Here is an 18,683-nt window from a genome sequence, read left to right on the forward strand (position 1 = left end):
TAGATCCTAAATCAGGAAAAATAAAACGTTAGTGGGAAAAAGGTTGATATTCAAATAACGTATGTAAATTAGCTACAGTAGTATAGCAATGTTAACTTCTAGGTTTGGATAATTGTACCATAGTTATAGAAGACATTAACATTTGGAAAAGTTGAGTGACGGGTATACCAGAACTTTGTGCTGGTTTTGCAACCTTTTGATAGGTTTTAAGTTATTTAAAAATAAAAATAATTGCAACAACATTAAAAAAGTGGAAACTCTCGGGGCACCTGGGTGCAGAGCCTCCTTACGATAACTCTCTCCCTCTCTCCCTCCCTGCCTTAAAAAAAAGGGGGGGGGAACCCCATAGATAAGCATCAGTAGTGGAATGGTTAAAATGATGGGTACATTCAGGCAGTAGAATACTGTGTAGCTGTTATAAAGAATGAGGATTTGGATGCAGTGACATGGAGAGAAATAAAGGTAAAAAAGGTAACCTGTATATTGTTACCAGTTATGTAAAAGTATGTTTTTACTCGTGAATATACATGTAAATAAATATATGACAGATTTCTAACATTGTGAATACCTATGGAGACTAGAACATGTATATTCCCTTATTGTAAGGTTTTACACCATTCATATGTCAGTGTAACTAACAGTTGTACTTTCTTTAAAAAAAAGTATGTTCCATAAAAAAAAGATGCCAAAAGACCACATTAGGTGGAAGAGAAATGCTAAGTCCAAGTATGTGGTTCTTTCAGTACTGGCTTTCATGACTTTGATATTTTGTTTCTTTGTATTTAAGCGCGTTGCTAACTTTTAGGGATATGTATGTAGTGATTTATTCGTTGGTTTCTGTGTCCCATTTTGAATGAAATCCCAGGGAATACTTGTTTTGCAGTGTTTTGTTTTGATGACTAGTTACAAACTTCTCTGTAGCCAGAGTGACTGTAAACCTCTAGTTACCTCTCTTTAGGAGAGAATTACAGTAGGCTTAATTAACAGGACTGAGTGTCAAGCAATACAACGTTAACTCCTCAAGTTAAAAAATATATATATTCATTGCTTACTGGTTTCTGTGACCGGTCTTTTAAACAGAATGCTGGGGACCATGCCTTTTATTCACTTATAGGCTAACTTCAGTATGCTGGGCAAATCATCACTACCGTAAAAAAGGAACCCACTGAGGTTTGCATCCTGGAGCAAGGGCTTACTGGCTCAATTTTAGAGGGATTTCCGTTTATTGATTTTCACAGTTATGGGTGGACTGAGGGATGAGATTGGATAGCTACAAAAGGGATCCCAAGAAAGTCTTAAGAGTTTAAAACTTAATCATGAGGTCAAGGGGGGTGCTGAATCAGTTAATGATCACTACATAAGAAACTAACCCCAAATTTAGTGGCTTTAAAACCACAACCATTAATGACAATTCTTTGGATTAGGTCATCTTGGCCTTCTTCACTGGAGTTGCTTGGAGTGACTCCCGCTTCGTAGTCACCTGCAGGCTTGATGGGTTTGAGTGAACTAAGATTGCCTTTCTCCTGTGTCGTCCAGGTGGTGATGCTGTTCACCAGCTGGTCTGGGTGGCTCAGTAGAGAGGGCTTCATACACTTTCATCCTCCTGTGCCTAGAAGGCAGTTCCATGTGGTCTTGGAGGCCTCGGTTCAGAAGTCCATGTTGTCACTTCACCTAACATCTGTTGGTTAGAGCAAGTCGTTAAGCCAGCCCAGACCCAGGGAAGGGAAGAAATAGACTACCTTTTGGTGGCAGAGGCAGCACAGTCACATTGCAAAACATGATGTGTACAGGGATGAGAGGAATTTGCGGCTCACTTTTTGCTGAGGTATATACCTATTTCCACAGGTATAATAGGATGACGTGAGTGCGGTACCAAGAAAGATTTGGAAAAGGCAGGGAAGAGAAGTCCAGATAGGGTTAAGAGGCCATTGCAGTCATTTGCGGGAAAGATGGTAATACCAGTGTATAAAGACATCACCATATGCTCGTCATCTAAACATCTCCGTGTTCCATACTGATGTATAAAGGGGCATCGAGAGAGTAGACATTGAACTGATCCAGGGAGACCGCACTAGATCAGGCCCAACTGGATACAGGCAGTTGAGTTTTGCTAAAATCTTTCTGATTCGCTCACACGATTTAAGGAAGAAACTTCTGATACGTTTTTCATCAGCATACTGACCACCAAGAGCTTAGGAAGAATTGGAAGGAAGGCAGATTTATTTTTGTCACCTTCTTGTATCCAGTTGCCCACACTTAGTTCCCGCCGTACCAAGGCCTGCCTGTTACCCTCCCTTTCTCTGATGTGTCACTGGCATTGACTAAGGGATGAATGATGGTTCAATTCATTTATGTAGAAGTGAGAATAAGAAAGTGTTGGCATTTCAGAAGAGGTGTTTGTTAAACAATTTCTAAACGGTGCATCTAAACATACAATATATAAACAAAAAGGTAGGTTGTCTGTTTTTTTGCAAGTTGTTAAAATAGCGTAATATCCTGAAGATACAGCACACAGATTAAGGTGTATATCTGTCTTTATGTTTAGTCAGCATTGCAGCCACATGGATCTCTATCCCAGTGGTCTCCACAAATAGAGCTTCATTGCTTGTGAAATCACCAAACCACAGAAACTGCAAACAAGAAACAGGGTTGCCTTCCTGTGTTTCTTAGGAAACAGTTTCCACTGTTTTCAGAGTTTTTTGAGATTCTTGTATGTGTGATGCTTAATGATTAAAATGAATGATTCAAAAGGAATGTTTGGGCTGTCTGTTGACAGACTCACCCACTGGAAGCAATTGCTTTGTAGTGTTGGGTGGTGACTATCAGAATTTTCACCCAAATAATTAGAAATTATTGGGAAATACCATCTAATTTACTTCTCTAAAATTTATTTTTGCCACCAGTTCCACATTTTTTCTATAAATTTTAAAACAGATTCCAAACATACTCACGTTTCACAAACATACACATTAGTATGTATCTCTAAGAAAGAAAGATCTTTTAAAAACATGCCTTACTTCAATACCATTATTACAAGGAGTATAATTCTTTATTGTCAGCTAATAGTCTGTTTTCGAATTTCCATGATTGTCTCAGAATTGTCTTTTTTCCAGCTAGTTTGAGTCAAAACCCAAAGCCCCACATACTGCTTTTGGTTAATATTTCTGAAATTTCTTCCAATCTATGTACTAACATAGTTCTCCCTCCTTTTTCTTTTTTTCTTGCCCATACCATTTCCTTGTTGAAGAAACTGGGTCATCTGTTTCAAAACTTTTTCTGCATTTTGGGTTTTGCTGTTTATTATTTATTTTTATTTATTTTTTTTTTAATTTTTTTTTCAACGTTTTTTTATTTATTTTTGGGACAGAGAGAGACAGAGCATGAACGGGGGAGGGGCAGAGAGAGGGAGACACAGAATCGGAAACAGGCTCCAGGCTCCGAGCCATCAGCCCAGATGCCTGACGCGGGGCTCGAACTCACAGACCGCGAGATCGTGACCTGGCCGAAGTCGGACGCTTAACCGACTGCGCCACCCAGGCGCCCCTATTTTTATTTTTTTAATGTTTATTTTTGAGATAGAAAGAGCACGAGTTGGGGAGGGACAGAAAGGGGGGACTTGGGGGGGGGGGCACAGCATCCGAAGCAGGCTCCGAGCTGTCAACAAGGAGCCCGATGTGGGGCTCAAACTCACCAACTGCAAGATCATGACCTGAGCCGAAGTGAAGGCTTAACTGACTGAGCCACCTAGGCACCCCGGGTTTTGCTGTTTAAAAGATCAGAGAAGAAATCCTTCTTCCCTCCCATGTATGTTGTGGAGTGCTTACTATTTACTGTAGTGGGGTGAGAGGAGGGCTATTTGGGATACATCCTTCATAGCATTTAAATTACCATTCCATGGGAGGTAGATAAAAATGAATCCTACCGTTTGTTGGAATACTCCAGAAAACAAGAGCATAACAAGGGGATAGAAAGGTGGGAGACCTTGTTGGACCAGTGGGATGGGGGACTGAAGGCCCTGGAGCAGAGGAGTTCCCAGGATCTGATTTACATTTGAATGGATCCCTGGCTGCTGTGCAGTGGGTGAGGGAACAGGGCTGGAAAGCTACTCTGTAATCTGTGCTAGAGGTGGTGGAATTAGATGGAGGAGAGTGTGGGTAGAGCCAAGGGTAATGGCAAGGTTTCTGTCTCCAGCAGCAGGAATAACTTACACAGAGAGTCTCAGAAGGCTTAGCCACAGGTAGAGGCTGAACAGTTGCTTCCATTTCCATTCATTCTTCTGTTCGTAAAGGACAGTTGCAAAATAGTGCTTTTTGATGGTTATGTTCAAGGCCTTTTGGTTTTGGGGGAGGAGGAAATACTTTTTCTTTTAAACTTTGTAAAATGTTTTCTGTTTTTGCAAATGTCTTATTTAATGACATTTAAAAGTACTTACTTTTGGACATTGAAAAAAAGTTGAGAAATTTACAAGTGTGAATTTTTTTTAATGTTTATTTTTGAGAGAGGGAACAAGAGCGGGGGGCTGGGCAGGGAGAGGGTGACAGAGGATCTGTGGCAGGCTCTGCGCTGACAACACAGAGCCTGATGCAGGGCTCAATCCCGTGAACCATGAGATCATGACCTGAGCCAAGATCAAGAGTGAGGCTGAGCCACTGAGGCGCCCCTAAGTTTGAATTTTTAATAACAATTGTTCTTGGCTCTGAAAATTTCCAAAACTCCAAAAACATTGAAATTCTATTCCCTTCGTCTAAATTTAGCAGTTAACATTTTGTAACATTTGCTTTAGGAAGTATGTATGTACCATTTTTTTGTTTGTTTGGCTAAACCATTTGATAATAAGGTGCAGACATCAAGAACCACCCATATTATTATCTAATATGTAGTCCAAATTCACATTTTATTGTTTTGTTCTCTTTTCATCAAGGATCTAGTCCAGGATCCCACATTTGGTTGTTGCAGCTCTTACCTCCTTCAATGTGTATGAATCTCCCTGCCTTTATTTTTTGTCTTTTATGACATTGACTTTTTTTTTTTTTTTTTTTAGATTCTTTTGAGAGAGAGTGCACGCACATGCATGCACACATGAGCCAGTGGGGGAGGGGCAGAGAGAAGAGGTAGGAGAGAAAATCCCAAGCAGGTTTTCCGGGCTATCAGTGCAATGCCCGATGTGGGCTCAGTCTCATGAACCCAGAGATCACAACTTGAGCTGAAATCAAGAGTTGGATGCTTAACCAACTGAGCCACCCAGGTGGCCCATTGACATGGACATTTTGTCTTGTATAATGTTGTCTTATATAATGTCCCACGATCTAGATTTGTCTGATCATTTCCTTATGATTAGATTGCATTTAAACCATGTGGATATACTTTTACCTTGTAAAAAATTAAAGATATAAACATAGGAATAGTGTGGATTTTATAGAGTCTTTTGCAAGCATCACTTCTAGTTACTACCAAACAGTAGCAAGGCACCTAATCTTCTAGTGAGGATGTCACAAAGCCAAAGAACATTAAATTGAAGACAATTTAGATTTTTGTATGCAGAAGTCACAAACTGCAGAAAATTAGGAAAACAGGCACAGTCTTAAAACGCAATAGACACCGAAAGCTGGATTTTGACACTGTGGTATGGACTGTGTTTTCCTTATTGTTCTTCCTCTGCCCGCCATCATTTAAATCATTTAAATCATCTGTGCTGCCCTGGAAGCTCTTGAGTAAGAGACCCACGTACCCACATGTCATTACATAGCTAGGGAAACTTTAGGTTAGAGCAGCCACGTTGCGGAGGAATTAGTATGAGACAGAATAGTCAGGTCCCGAAACCTCAGTCTCTTAAAGCCCCAATTGGTTCTCAACCAGAACTCAGTTATTTGCATTGATGAGACAAGTAAAAACTTTCTAACCTTGGCATCTTCTGTGATGAGGCAAGATGAAGGAATCAGGCATACCGCAGAATGAAGTTTTATCTTACACAATATAGGTAGGTTTTAAGTTTATTTTGTGTAGCACTTTTTTTGTGTTAGATACTATTAGGGTAATGGATTTCTTACATATGTTTACTAGTTTTCATAATAACTTTCCTCCTTTTTTAGCTACAGGGCTTTGGCCGACCAAGTGTGTACCATGCTGCTATTGTCATCTTCCTAGAATTCTTTGCGTGGGGCTTGTTGACAACTCCAATGTTAACTGTAAGTATTGCTGAACAAGTTGGTTTTTTTGAAAGCAAAAGAGAGGTTCTTAAGCACATATCCTCAGGGTTGTATGTCTAGCTGTGTGTTTGAGAGTAGATTTGACAATGATTTAAGACTGCTTATTCCGCTGGGTTGTTTCCACTGTGTAGACTGTGAACTACCTGCAACAAAACACCTGGGCTCCTCATTAAATATTGTTAAGTAACAAGACATTCCCACTGAACCAGAATCTTGGAAGTGCTGTGAGTGAACTATCTGCATTTAGGAAGATCATTAAGCTGCACTAGAGGAACTTATCACAAAACTTTGTCAAAGTTTATAACTGACTTTGGATGTAATGGCCTTTGACTAAGAACATAGTAAATAGATTGGTGAGTCCCTTGTAACACAAGTGACAATTGTAAGAATGTGCAGATTTTCATTTTTGGTAGCTAGCTTACCTATTGCCATTTCTTTGCAGAGGCTGCATTCAATTTCTTAGCAATAACCTGGATATTTGATGTATAGTGTGGATAGAGGGAAGGGAGATGCTAAAGAAAACATGGCTTGTAGATTTTAGGTGCTTTATCGCTAATGATTTTAATAAATACATTTTAAAATTGAAAAAAGGATATTTTAAAATTGGCCTGAAATTTCATTTTGTCTCAAATTGTTCTTTAAAACTCATTGGTGGTTAACTCTTCCCAGTTAACATTTTGCCTTAACCAAAGAATCCCTTTGTATACAGGTAAACTTTGTTCCCAAAATAGGTTTGGCAAATAGCTAACTTTAGAGGGTGGCTCTTAGCCTTATGTAGGACTTTGCTGTGTGGTTTTTAAATTTTTAATTCTTTTGGTGCATTAAAATAAAATTTGATTAATTAAAATTACTACTTGGATGGAACAGTCGACTTAAAAGATTGCCTCTTTTTAAACTTGTTTTATTCTGTCTTGTTGCACTGCCTTTTCCTTCCTAATGCTTTATTACAGAAGGTAATGGTTATTAGTTAATGGGGGTCCCCCATTTTAAGTTTCATGAGCCTGCTGTGTTCATCATTGGGCTGCCTTTGACACAGTGCTTAGTAGATGTTTTCTTTGAATAATAAATATATGCATTGTAGGCACACATGTGTGTCCTCAAGGGATTGTTTCTTTGAGACCTGTTTTTAGTGTGAATATAGACATGCCAGGCCACTCATTTTAAGGAATTACGTTATTTAAAAAAATTTTTTTTTTCAATGTTTGTTCATTTTTGAGAGACAGAGAAAGACAGAACGTGTGCAGGGGCAGAGACAGAGAGACAGACACACAGGATCTGAAGCAGGCCCAGGCTCTGAGCTGTCAGCACAGAGCCTGACATGAGGCTCGAACCCACGAGCCATGAGATCATGGCCTGAGCCGAAGTTGGGTGCTCAACTGACTGAGCTGCCCAGGTGCCCCTGAACTATGTTATTTTTGGTCCTAGCTCTCTGACTGCCTGTCCCCCTCAGCTTCTTTGTTAAGAGTTTTAAAAAGTATTTTTCTGATGCAGCCAGAAATCTGTAGTGGTTCAGCAGGTTTCTCAATATAGAGTTAATCCTATAATCATTCTCTAGTAAGACTTCAGAGTGAAATGAAGAATACTTGGGATACTTTTGAGGCCTTGTTAAGAATTCTAAGACCACCTTCCAGACAGTTCAAATCCTTGGGAACCTTTTTGGTCCTACAACAGATTGTCAGATCTGTTTTAATTTCAATTAATTATTTTATTTTATTTATTATTTTTAATGTTTATTTATTTTTGAGAGAGAGAGAGATCATGAGCAGGGGAGGGGCAGAGAGAGAGGGAGACAGGATCCGAAGTGGGCTCTGTGCTGACATGCTGACATGCTGACAGCAGACAGCCTAATGTGGTGCTCAAACTCATGAACCGTGAGATCATGACCTGAGCTGAAGTCAGACGCTTAACCAGCTGAGCCACCCAGGCACCCCTAGTTAGTTAATTTTAATTTATCCCAAAGACTGATGTGCTTTTCTTCTTACTGCTCAATGCAGATAATTTTCCTGGTGGTTCTTTGTCCTTGTTAGACCTTGGAATGCAGCCTTCGAAGCCAGCTAAAATGCTGCTTTACTGCCTCTTTCCAGTTTCGAGCCAGTTTTGGTGCTTGCAAAGATTTGGTTAAAATAAACATTTATGTGTGTGGAATAGAGAGTTGCTAGCATCACTCTGACACACTTCATAGAAGTGTTGCTGAGTTAGTAGATGGGTTCATTCTCTTTTTCTGAGCTCTTGGAGTCAAGTAAGGCTAAATGTCCTCTACTGTCCTGTCTTCCCCAGCCTTTACACCATAGTTTGCTACATCTGTTTTTGTTCTGATGTTGCGGGGCTGGTTCCCTCTTCCTTTTGGGGGGAAAAAAGGTTTTTTTCTTCTCTGGCATTTCCCTCCACTTTCTGCCTTTTCTGGTTGGACAGAGAACTGATAATGTTAGGTTGTTTGATGAGGAAGGAACAAAATTAGGGTTTATTTCATTGCAGCAGTTTGTTTATCATCTTTACGTTGGGTTCACTGTTGTCAGATAACTAGTTCTTGGCATCTTGCATCTGTCACCCACCATGATGTAACTGTTAGGATGACGGTTCATGTGTGGGTTCCATTCTAAAAAAAGTGTTTTTTTTAACATTTATCCATTTTTGAGAGACAGAGCTTGAGCAGGGGAGGGGCAGAGAGAGAGGGAGACACAGAATCCGAAGCAGGCTCCAGGCTCTGAGCTGTCAGCACAGAGTCCGATGCGGGGCTCAAACTCACAGACTGTGAGATCATGACCTGAGCCGAAGTCAGATGCTTAACCGACTGAGCCACCCAGGCACCCCTAGGGTTGGTTCTATTCTATAACTAGTGGACAGCACTCTGTCCTGTTTCCGTTGGGCGAGAAGTCATCTGAGGGAAGGATTTGGAGATCTAGAACAGAAGTCGTCTGAGGGAACGATTTGGAGATACAGAACAGTACCTACATACTAATATTTTGTTCAATCTGACTGTTTGCATTTTAGCACCAGTAGGAGCCCTCTGTCTGAAGTAGTAGAGAACAATTTACTCTTTCTTAGTCATTTTCTATGTGAGATTTGTTGCCTGTCACTTGTAGCCATGTCCTAGAGTACAACCGTAGTTTATTAAATACCATCAGAAAGTTCTCAGCCCCTAATACACTGAAGCAGATTTGTGAAGTTGACCTCACACATTGGCTTAACCTTCTAGTAGCAGTAGTTTGTACGTAAAAATGACTCTTTACGTCCCTGACTTACACTGTACCCTCTATTCAAAATGTGCATCCTCTTGGAGGGCCTAATCTCATTTTATTGCAAATAAAGTTATCTGATTAAACTAACATAAACATCTTCAGACATACTTAAATAGAGCACTATTTCAATAAAGATACACTTAATACTGGTCCCTGTGAGTGGAAAATTCTGTTCTTGGAATTTGCAGATTTTCTTTTGCAAGCTAGAGATTCAAGAATACAGTATTCCCCCACACCATCCTCTCCATATGGTGATCTAATAATCAGAGAGTGCCATTTAAACACTTTGCTGCCACATTTGGTTTCCTGTCCTTGCTGTCAAAATATGTGCTCATTTATTCAACAAACCATATATTCTGTCTTGTCTCCACCTATTTCCTCTTCAGTCCAGCCCTTCTTTTCCTTCACTTAATCATTTCCTTTTGGGAACTGAGGTAGATAGAATGGGATGGGACTGTTGGGGCATTTGGAGCATAGTACACGGGTGCTTTGCTCTCCACGTAAAAGGAAGTCAAGTTCTAGCTTTAGTCACATGGAGACTGTCTTGCTTCCTGGAATCTGGGGGTTCAGGTCCATCTTATAGTTTTGATAGTTTTCTAATGGTTTTTTGACCAAGTACCCCAGAATTTTCCCTCTTGTGCGCCTTATAATTATTAAAATGAGATAAGTGGCATTCAGTAAAAGTGTTTATATGATCACAATGTGTTAAATCTCTCTTTTCTCTTGCACAGCTGAGTGTTGTGATATAATGAGACTTAACTAAGCAGATGTACTGACTTTTGCTTGGCGTTTATTTCTCTCCTGTGTGCTCTGGGTGTATGTTATAGTCTGTTTATATCAGTAAACTTTTGAATGCTTAAAAAAAAAGCAGTGCTGATTTCCAACTTTGGTACAATTATAAGAAGAGTTGACATGGAAGTATAACAGTTGGTAGGTCTCCTTTCTTAAAATTTGATATATAAAACATGCTGATTTTTTTCATAGGTTTTTTAGCGCTTATATCATTACGTTGCCCTCTGGCATCCATTTTATCTGATGGGAAGTCAGCTCTTCCTAAGTATTGTTGTTTTCCTTCCGTCAGGGTCTGTAAAGTATGGCCTACAGGCCTAACCTGGCTTACTGCCTGTTTTTATGTGATCTGTGTGCTAAGGATGGTTTTTACTTTTTTTTTTTTTTTTTTTTGAGAGCGAGAGTGAGCATGAGCAGGGAACAGGAGAGGGAGAATCTAAATTTTTTTTTTAATGTTTATTTTTGAGAGAGAGAGACAGCATGAGTGGGGCAGGAGCAAAGAGAGAGAGGGAGACACAGAATCCGAAGTAGGCTCCAGGCTCCAAGCTGTCAGCACAGAGCCCGACGTGGGGCTCGAACCCATGAACCGTGAGATCATGACCTGAACTGAAGTCGGACACTCAACCGACTAAGCCACCCAGGCACCCCTGGGGAGAGGGAGAATCTTAAGCAGACTCAGGGCAGAGCCCGACATAGGGCCTCATCTCACAACTGTAAGATGAACTGAGCTGAAATCTAGAGTTGGATGATGTTTTATCGATGGAGCCACCCCAGGTGCCCCAATTTTTACATTTTTAAATGTAAAATGTAAACATTTGGAAACAGTTGAAAGAAAATATGAAATTGATATGAAATTCAGGTAGAAGTATCCATAAATAAAAATTTGTTGGACCTCAGTAGTGCCCATTGAGTGTGGCTGCTTTGGTGCTGCAATGGCAGAGTTGAGTTGCAACACAGACCATGTACCCTGAAATATTTCCTATGTACTGTATGTCCCTTTACAGAATAATTTATCGGTCCCTACTGTATGTGGTGAATTCATTTTCATGTTTTTTTCTTTTCTGTGCCTAGAGACTTTTCTCTTTGTCTTTTAATAATTTGTGCATTAAGGTGTCTAAGTGTGGATCTCTTTGTGTTACTTTTACTTGGGGTTTATTTAGCTGATAGGGTCTATAAATTAATATTTTTAATCAAACTTGGGAATTTTTTGGCCATTATTTCTTCAAGTATTGTTGTTGCCTCCTCTGTCCTTTTGTTTGGGGACTTCTATCACACACTTTTACGTTAATAATGTCACACAGGTCTCTGAAGCAGTGTTCAGGTTTTATCTTTTTTTCTTCCAAAAGTTACTGTCAGACTTTTGACATGATGGTATAAGGAGGTCAGCAAATTCTCTTCTAATAAAATTGGACAGAACAGTCAAACAACATTTCAGTGCTCTGGAATTCAAACACATACAACAAACCGAGAAGCATTGATTCATTCAACTACTGAACTTTAGGCAAAAACAGTGAGTTTGCAGTTCTGAGCTGCATCCTTTTGCTAAAATGTCCTCTCTCTCTCTCTCTCTCTCTCTCTCTCTCTCTCTCTCTGCCTCTCTGCCTCTCTGCCTCTCTGCCTCTCTGCCCCTCCCCTCCTTGTGCGCTCTCTCTTTCTCAAAATAAATAAATAAACTTTAAAAAAAGAAGAGGAAGAAAGTACAAAGAGGTAAAAAGAAAATCCAGCTGAGTAAAGAGAACAGTTAAAGAAATAGTGAACAATAGTGTCAAATACTGAGAGGCAAAGAAATAAATGGAGTGAGCAATTGTCACTGTGAATATAACCACTCCTGAGTCCTGTGAATCCTTTTATCAGATCACTGAAATCTGTTCGGTTGATGAACATTTGGGTTTCCAGTCTTTGCCTCTTACATATATTGCTGTCGTGATATCTCTTGTAAAAGTCTTTTGATGATTGTGTATACACATTTCTTGTAATATATACTTAAGAGTAAAATTGGAGGGTTTCATTCAACTTCAGTGTATGTGTACTGCCAAAAGTTTTCCAGAGTAATTTTACCGATTTACCCTGCAGCTAGCCAGGCTTTAGTTTATGCAGTTCAGATTATTAATTTTTCCCCTTAAGGTTAGTGCTTTCTTAAAGTCTTGTTGAAGAAACCTTCTTCCCCAAAGTTTTATTGGTTTCTTTTTCACACATAGATCTGCCATCCATCTAGAAATAAGTCACTGTGTTTTGTAGGGGTCCTTTGTATAGATTCCTTTTGATTCCATATGAATAATGCATAGTTGAACCAGCATCATTTATTGAAAAAAATCTCCCTTTCCCCACTGTGTCAACTTTGTCATAAACCAGTCAACCAAATACATATGGATTTGTTTCTGAGTTTTATATTCTATTTATATATCTTACTCTATTGTCCTGTGTCAGTACCAGGCTGTGTTGATTTCTGTAGCAATATCTTGCTATCTTTTGTAACTTCTATAGCTTGGTTCTTCTTCCTCAAGATTGCCTTGGCTATTGTAGGCCTTTTATATATCTATATACATTTTATAATCAGCTATTCAATATTCACACAGTAACTTGATGGGAATTCTGATTGATTACATTGAGGATGGATTAATTGGAGAACTGATCTTTATAATATTGAGTCTTCTACATGGTATATCATCTTTATATCTAGTCTTTAAAATTTGAGTAATATTTTCTCTTAGTGCAGAGATTTTTCACCTGATTTATTCCTAGGTATTTGATGGTTTTTATAAATGGTACAGTTTTAGGGGCACCTGGCTGGCTCAGTCAGTTGAGTGTCCCACTTCAGCTCAGGTCATGATCTCACAGAGCCCGCATCAGGCTCTGTGCTGACAGCTCAGAGCCTGGAGCCTGCTTCGGATTCTGTGTCTCCCTCTCTCTCTGCCCCTCCCCTGCTTGTGCTCTGTCTCTGTCTCAAAAATAAATAACATTAAAATAAATTTAAAAACCATAAATAAATGGTATAGTTTTAAAGGTTTAATTTTCTATTATGTTGGTATATAAAACAATTTGTTTTTGTGTTTTCACCTTGTGTCTAGTGATTTTGCTAAATTCACTCATTAATCCTAAGTGTTTATCTGTAGATTTTTATACACATATTCACATATTTTGTGAATAGTGACAGTTAACTCCTTCCAGTCCTTTTTTTTTTTTCTTTCTTACTGCCTTACTGTGACATCCAGTACAGTGTTGAATAGAAGCAGTCGTAGTAGTGGACGTCCTTATCTCCTTGATGCTCTTTGGTGGAAAGTGATCTAAAATTTACCATTAAATGTGATGTTTGCTGTAGATTTGTTTTTGTAGATAGTCTTTATCAGAGAAAGGAAGTTCACCTCTGTTCTGATTTTGCTTAGTGTTGTTACCCTGAATGGGTGTTAAATTTTAACAAATGAATTTTCTGCATATAACCGGATAATAATTAGATTTTCCCCCTTATTTGGGTATTGTGGTTAGTTATATTGATTTTTGAATATTAGGCTACCCTTGCATAAATCCCACTCAGTTTTGATATAAATTTATTTTATAACTGGAAGCTTCATCCATTTCACCCTTCATCCCCTGCCTCTGGCAACTACCTGTCTGTTCTCTGTATCTATAAACTTGTTTGTTTTGTTTGCTTCCACATAAAAGTGAGATTTGCTTCCACAAAAAAATTGATATTTGTCTTTCACTTATTTCTCTTAGCAAAATGCCCTCAGGGTCCATTGATGTTGTCTCAAATGGCAGAATTTCCTTCCTTTTTTTCTTTTTTTTTTTTTAATGTTGAATTTGAGAGAGATACAGAGTGTGAGTGGGGGAGGGGCAGAGAGAGAGGGAGACACAGAACTCGAAGCAGGCTCCAGGCTCTGATCCGTCGGCATAGAGCCCAAAGAGGGGTCTTGACCTCACAAGCTGTAAGACCATGACTTGAGCCGAAGTTGGGCACTCAACCCACTTAGCCACCCAGGAGCCCCTCCTTCCTTTTTTTAATGGCTGAGTAATATTCCCCTGTGTGTGTGTGACTTTTTTTATTTTTATTTTTAATTGAAATACAGTATAATATTATATTAGTTTCAGGTGTACAACATTGTGATTTGACAATTCTATACATTGCAAAACGCTCACCACCATGATAGTTACCATCTGTCATCATACAAAGTTATAGTCTTGCTAAGTTCCCTATATTGTACATCCCTGGGACTTCTTTATTTTATAACTGGCAAAGTAATGTTACATTGTGTGTATATATATATACCACATCTTCTTTATCCATTCATATATTAATGGAAACTTAAATTGCTTCCATGTCTTAGCTATTATAAATAATGCTTCAGTCAACATAGGGGTACATGTATCTTTTTGAATTAGTGGTTTTGTTTTCTTTAGGTAAATACCCAGGAGTGGAATTACTGGTTCATATGGTAATTCTATTTTTAATTTTTGAGGATCCTCCATACCCTTTTCCATAGTGGCTCCACGAATTTACAGTCCCACCAACAGTGCATGAAGGTTTCCTTTTTCTCCGCATCCTTACCAACACTTGTTATTTCTTGGCTTTTTGATACTAGCCATTCATCTTACAGGTCTGACATGGTATCTCATTGTGCTTTTGATTTGCGTTTCCCAATGATTAGTGATGTTCATGTGTCCATTGGCCATTTTTATGTCTTCTCTGCAAAAAATGTCTCTTCAGGTTTTCTGCCCATTTTAATTGGATTATTTGTGGATTTGGGTTTTTTTTGTTTTGTTTTTTGTTTTTTGGTATTGAGTTGTGTAAGTTCTTTCAATAATTTGAGTATTAACATACCCTTACTGATAGGTCTTTTGCAGTTACTTCTCACATTCCTTATTATCTTGTCATTAGTTGTGGTTTCCTTCACTGTGCAAAAGCTTTTTATTTTGGTGTAGTTCCAATAGTTTAAGAATTATCATTTCTAATCTTTTCAAAGGAGTTACTTTTGGTTTGTTGATTTTCATTATTGAATGTTTAGATTTCATTTCATTGATTTCTGTTCTTTTATTACCTTATTTCATTATTTCTTTGGGTTGGATTTGCTGTTCTTTTTCTAGATTATTTTATTTTATTTTATTTTATTTTATTTTATTTTATTTTACTTATTTTTTTAACAAGTTTTAATTCACTTTATTTTTTTGTACAAAACTATGTGGTGGCCACAGCTGGAGCCTGGGTCCTCTGCACAGAGACTCTGGTGTGGGACTTTACAAGATGGTCAGTGAATTCCTGATAGGGAGACTTGGTGAACACAGTCTCTTTCCAAAGGTCAAGGGTGAGATAGCTGTAGGTCTTGGAAATGACATCAAAAGTAGCCTTGGCTAGAAAGGGGAAGACAACAGGAGCAGGTTGGTGGATTCTGCTGACAACACCCCAGGTGCAGATAGCAACTGTTGCACTCCTAGGAACCGAGAGAGGCCACTTGGGGCCGGTCTATCATGCATTAGGAGGACCTTCCTCTCTCTCTGAAAATACGCCAGCCACACACTGAGTATGATAGGGCAGAGCTGAGAGAGGTTTCTAGGTTCTTTACATGGAAGCTTAGAACATTGATTTCAGCCTTTTGTTGCTTTTCAGTTTTAATGTATTTAAAACTTTAAATTGGTCTCTAAGCATTGATGTGCTTATACTCATGAGTTTAATGTGTTGTATCTTTATTACCATTTAGTTTCTTCCTTTTTCTAATACTTCCTGTTACTTCCTGTTACTTTGACTCATGGATTGTTGGAAGTGTATTGTCTTAATTTCCAAACATTTGGGGACTTTTCTAGATTGTTGTATTATCAGAGAACATATTATGAATTATTTTAGTTCTTTTAAATTTGCTGGTGCTTGTTTTGTATCCTAGTATATGGCTAAGTCTTATAAGTTTTCCATATGGCCTGAAAAGAACAAGTATTCCCTAGAATAGTGTTCTCGATATGGTAAGTATGTTAAATGTGTTCATTACGTTTGCTATCTTTTATGTATTCACTGGTGTCTTTTGTCTACCTGTTCTGTCATCTTTCAAGAGAGATGTGTTTCTCTTCTACTTTTTGCGTTACTGTTTTGCAACTACATTCTGTATTTTTTAAGGACTGTAGTACATTGTAATATTTATACAGTCCATATTTACCTTGATATTTATCCATTCTGATGCTCTTCCTTTTTCTGGATTTCTGTGCTTTCTCCTGTAATCAGTTCTTCAAGATTTTTCTTGTTTTGCTTAGTCTGCATAGGTCCCTGTGCAGCACATTGTTTTTAATGTATGTAACATTTTCTTGAATGTCTTGGAGGACACTTGCACTTACTCTAAAACTTTCTTCTGTTTCCTACCACAATTTGGTTATTTAGCAGTGAAGTGGATTATCTTTTCCTATTTGTGTTCTTTTTTGTGCCTTTCAGAGGTTTTCAGATTTTTGTTGAATGTTTTATATGCTTATATTTACAAATGAGGGGGTAGATCAGAGATTGTGGAAACAAATGTCGTCTGGGGCTAGGCAGGTAATGTAAACGTCAAGTGGGATAAAAACATTACATTTGGAAGATAGGCTCCATCAACCGCAGTGGCCACTGTCTGCTTACTCAGCTAATTGGTGATGTGCCAATTCAAGCCCCATGTTTTGAAATCTTCGGTTTCCTGTGACATGCTAGAAAAATCATAGGGAGTATGGTGAAATTTCCTGAAATTTACACATTGACAACTACATCACTTTGAAAAACACAAATACAAATCACAAAGGGCATCCCTTTGCCAGTTTGCCACTGTGGCCTAGATTCCTCTGGTAGCTGGAGTATCGTTACCCAACCCGGGTGGAAAGCCCTATTCCTCAGAATTGAATGCAGGCATTGCTTATAGGAGCTCTTGATTTTTGACAATGTGGTTCAGAGATCCGTCTATTGTGATGAAGTGGTTTATTATTTGATTTTAAGGCTTTTCTGCTACTCCTGGCAGCCGTTAAGAGGCCTTGGGCACTGTCTTGTTTAATCTCACCCATTCGGTTCTGCAGGTACCCTGTGTAGAAGTCTCGGTCCGGAGAACTTTGTTTTCTGTGTTTTTTAAATTTATTTTTATTTTTTAAAATGTTATATTTGAGAGCGAGCGAGCAAGGGAGGGGTGGAGATGGAGGGCAGAGGATCCCAAGCAGGCTCCACCTGATAGCACAGAGCCTGATGTGGGGCTCAAACTCACCAACTGTGAGGTCATGACCTGAGCCGAAACCAAGAGCAGATGCTTAACTGACTGAGCCACCCAGGCGCCCTCCCCGTTTTAAAAAATTTTACTTATTTTGAGAGAGAGCAAGCAGGGAAGGGGCAGAGAAAGGGAGAGAGAATCCCAAGCAGGCTCCACAATGTCAGCACAGAGCCCAGTGTGGGGCTAGAACTCATGAACCATGAGATCATGACCTGAGCCAAAGTCAGAGGCTTAACCCACTGAGCCCCCCAGGCACCCGTGAACTATGCTTTTTTTTTTTTAATTTTCTTTCTTTGTTTCTTTAATATAATTTATTGTCAAATTCACTTCCATACAACACCCAGTCTTCATCTCAACAAGTGCCTTCCTCAGCGCCCATCACCTACTTTCCCTTCTTCCCCACCCCTCATTAACCCGCAGTTTGTTCTCTGTATTTAAGAGACTCTTGTGGTTTGCCTCCCTCCCTCTCTGTTTGTAACTATTTTTTCCCCTTCCCCTCCCCCATGGTCTTCTGTTAAGTTTCTCAAGATCCACATAGGAGTGAAAACATATGGTATCTGTCTTTCTCTGTATGACTTATTTCACTTAACATAATACCCTCCAGTTCCATCGATGTTGCTGCAAATGGCATGTTTTCATTCTTTCTCATTGCCACGTAGTATTCCATTCTATATATAAATCACATCTTCTTTTATCCATTCATCAGTTGATGGACATTTAGGCTCTTTCCATAATTTGGCTATTGTTGAAAATGCTGCTATAAACATTAGGATACATGTGCCCATGTGTATCAGCACTCCTGTATCCCTTGGGTAAATTCCTAGCAGTGCTCTTGCTGGGTCATAGGATAGTTCTATTTTTAATTTTTTGAGGGACCTCCACACTGTTTTCCAGAGCAGCTGCACCAGTTAGCACTCCCAGCAGCAGTGCAAGAGGGTTCCTCACCAGCATCTCTAGTCTCCTGATTTGTTCATTTTAGCCACTCTGACCAGTGTGAGGTGGTATCTCAGTGTGGCTTTGATTTGTATTTCCCTGAAGAGGAGTGACGTTGAGCATCGTTTCATATGTCTGTTGACCATCTGGATGTCTTCTTTGGAAAAGTGTCTATTCATGTCTTCTACTCATTTCTTCACTGGATTATTTGTTTTTCAGGTGTGGAGTTTGGTAAGTTCTTTATAGATTTTGGATACTAGCCCTTTATTCAGTATGTCATTTGCAAATAATCTTCTCCCATTCTGCCGGTTGCCTTTTAG

At 39.0% G+C, this 18,683-nt stretch overlaps 1 protein-coding gene and 1 non-coding gene across 4 annotated transcripts in view; one reads left to right on the forward strand and one right to left on the reverse strand.

Annotated features, from left to right (window-relative positions):
* MFSD14B (major facilitator superfamily domain containing 14B) overlaps nt 1–18,683 on the forward strand; it is a 72,779-nt gene that overhangs the window by 22,726 nt on the left and 31,370 nt on the right. For 2 of the 3 annotated variants that reach the window (XM_042913202.1, XM_042913203.1), the window contains exon 2: nt 6,090–6,185. In XM_042913202.1, the coding sequence (XP_042769136.1) occupies nt 6,090–6,185 (96 nt within the window). Of the gene's footprint in view, nt 1–5,178; nt 5,978–6,089; nt 6,186–18,683 lie in introns of those variants that run through there. The other variant, XM_042913204.1, reaches the window with a different exon arrangement.
* Nucleotides 15,645–15,773, reverse strand: LOC122205731. Its single transcript, XR_006196233.1, has one exon. It is a non-coding gene; the product is annotated as a small nucleolar RNA SNORA64/SNORA10 family (small nucleolar RNA).

The sequence above is a fragment of the Panthera leo genome, chromosome D4, assembly GCF_018350215.1.
Source record: "Panthera leo isolate Ple1 chromosome D4, P.leo_Ple1_pat1.1, whole genome shotgun sequence".
NCBI classification, from domain to species: domain Eukaryota; kingdom Metazoa; phylum Chordata; class Mammalia; order Carnivora; family Felidae; genus Panthera; species Panthera leo.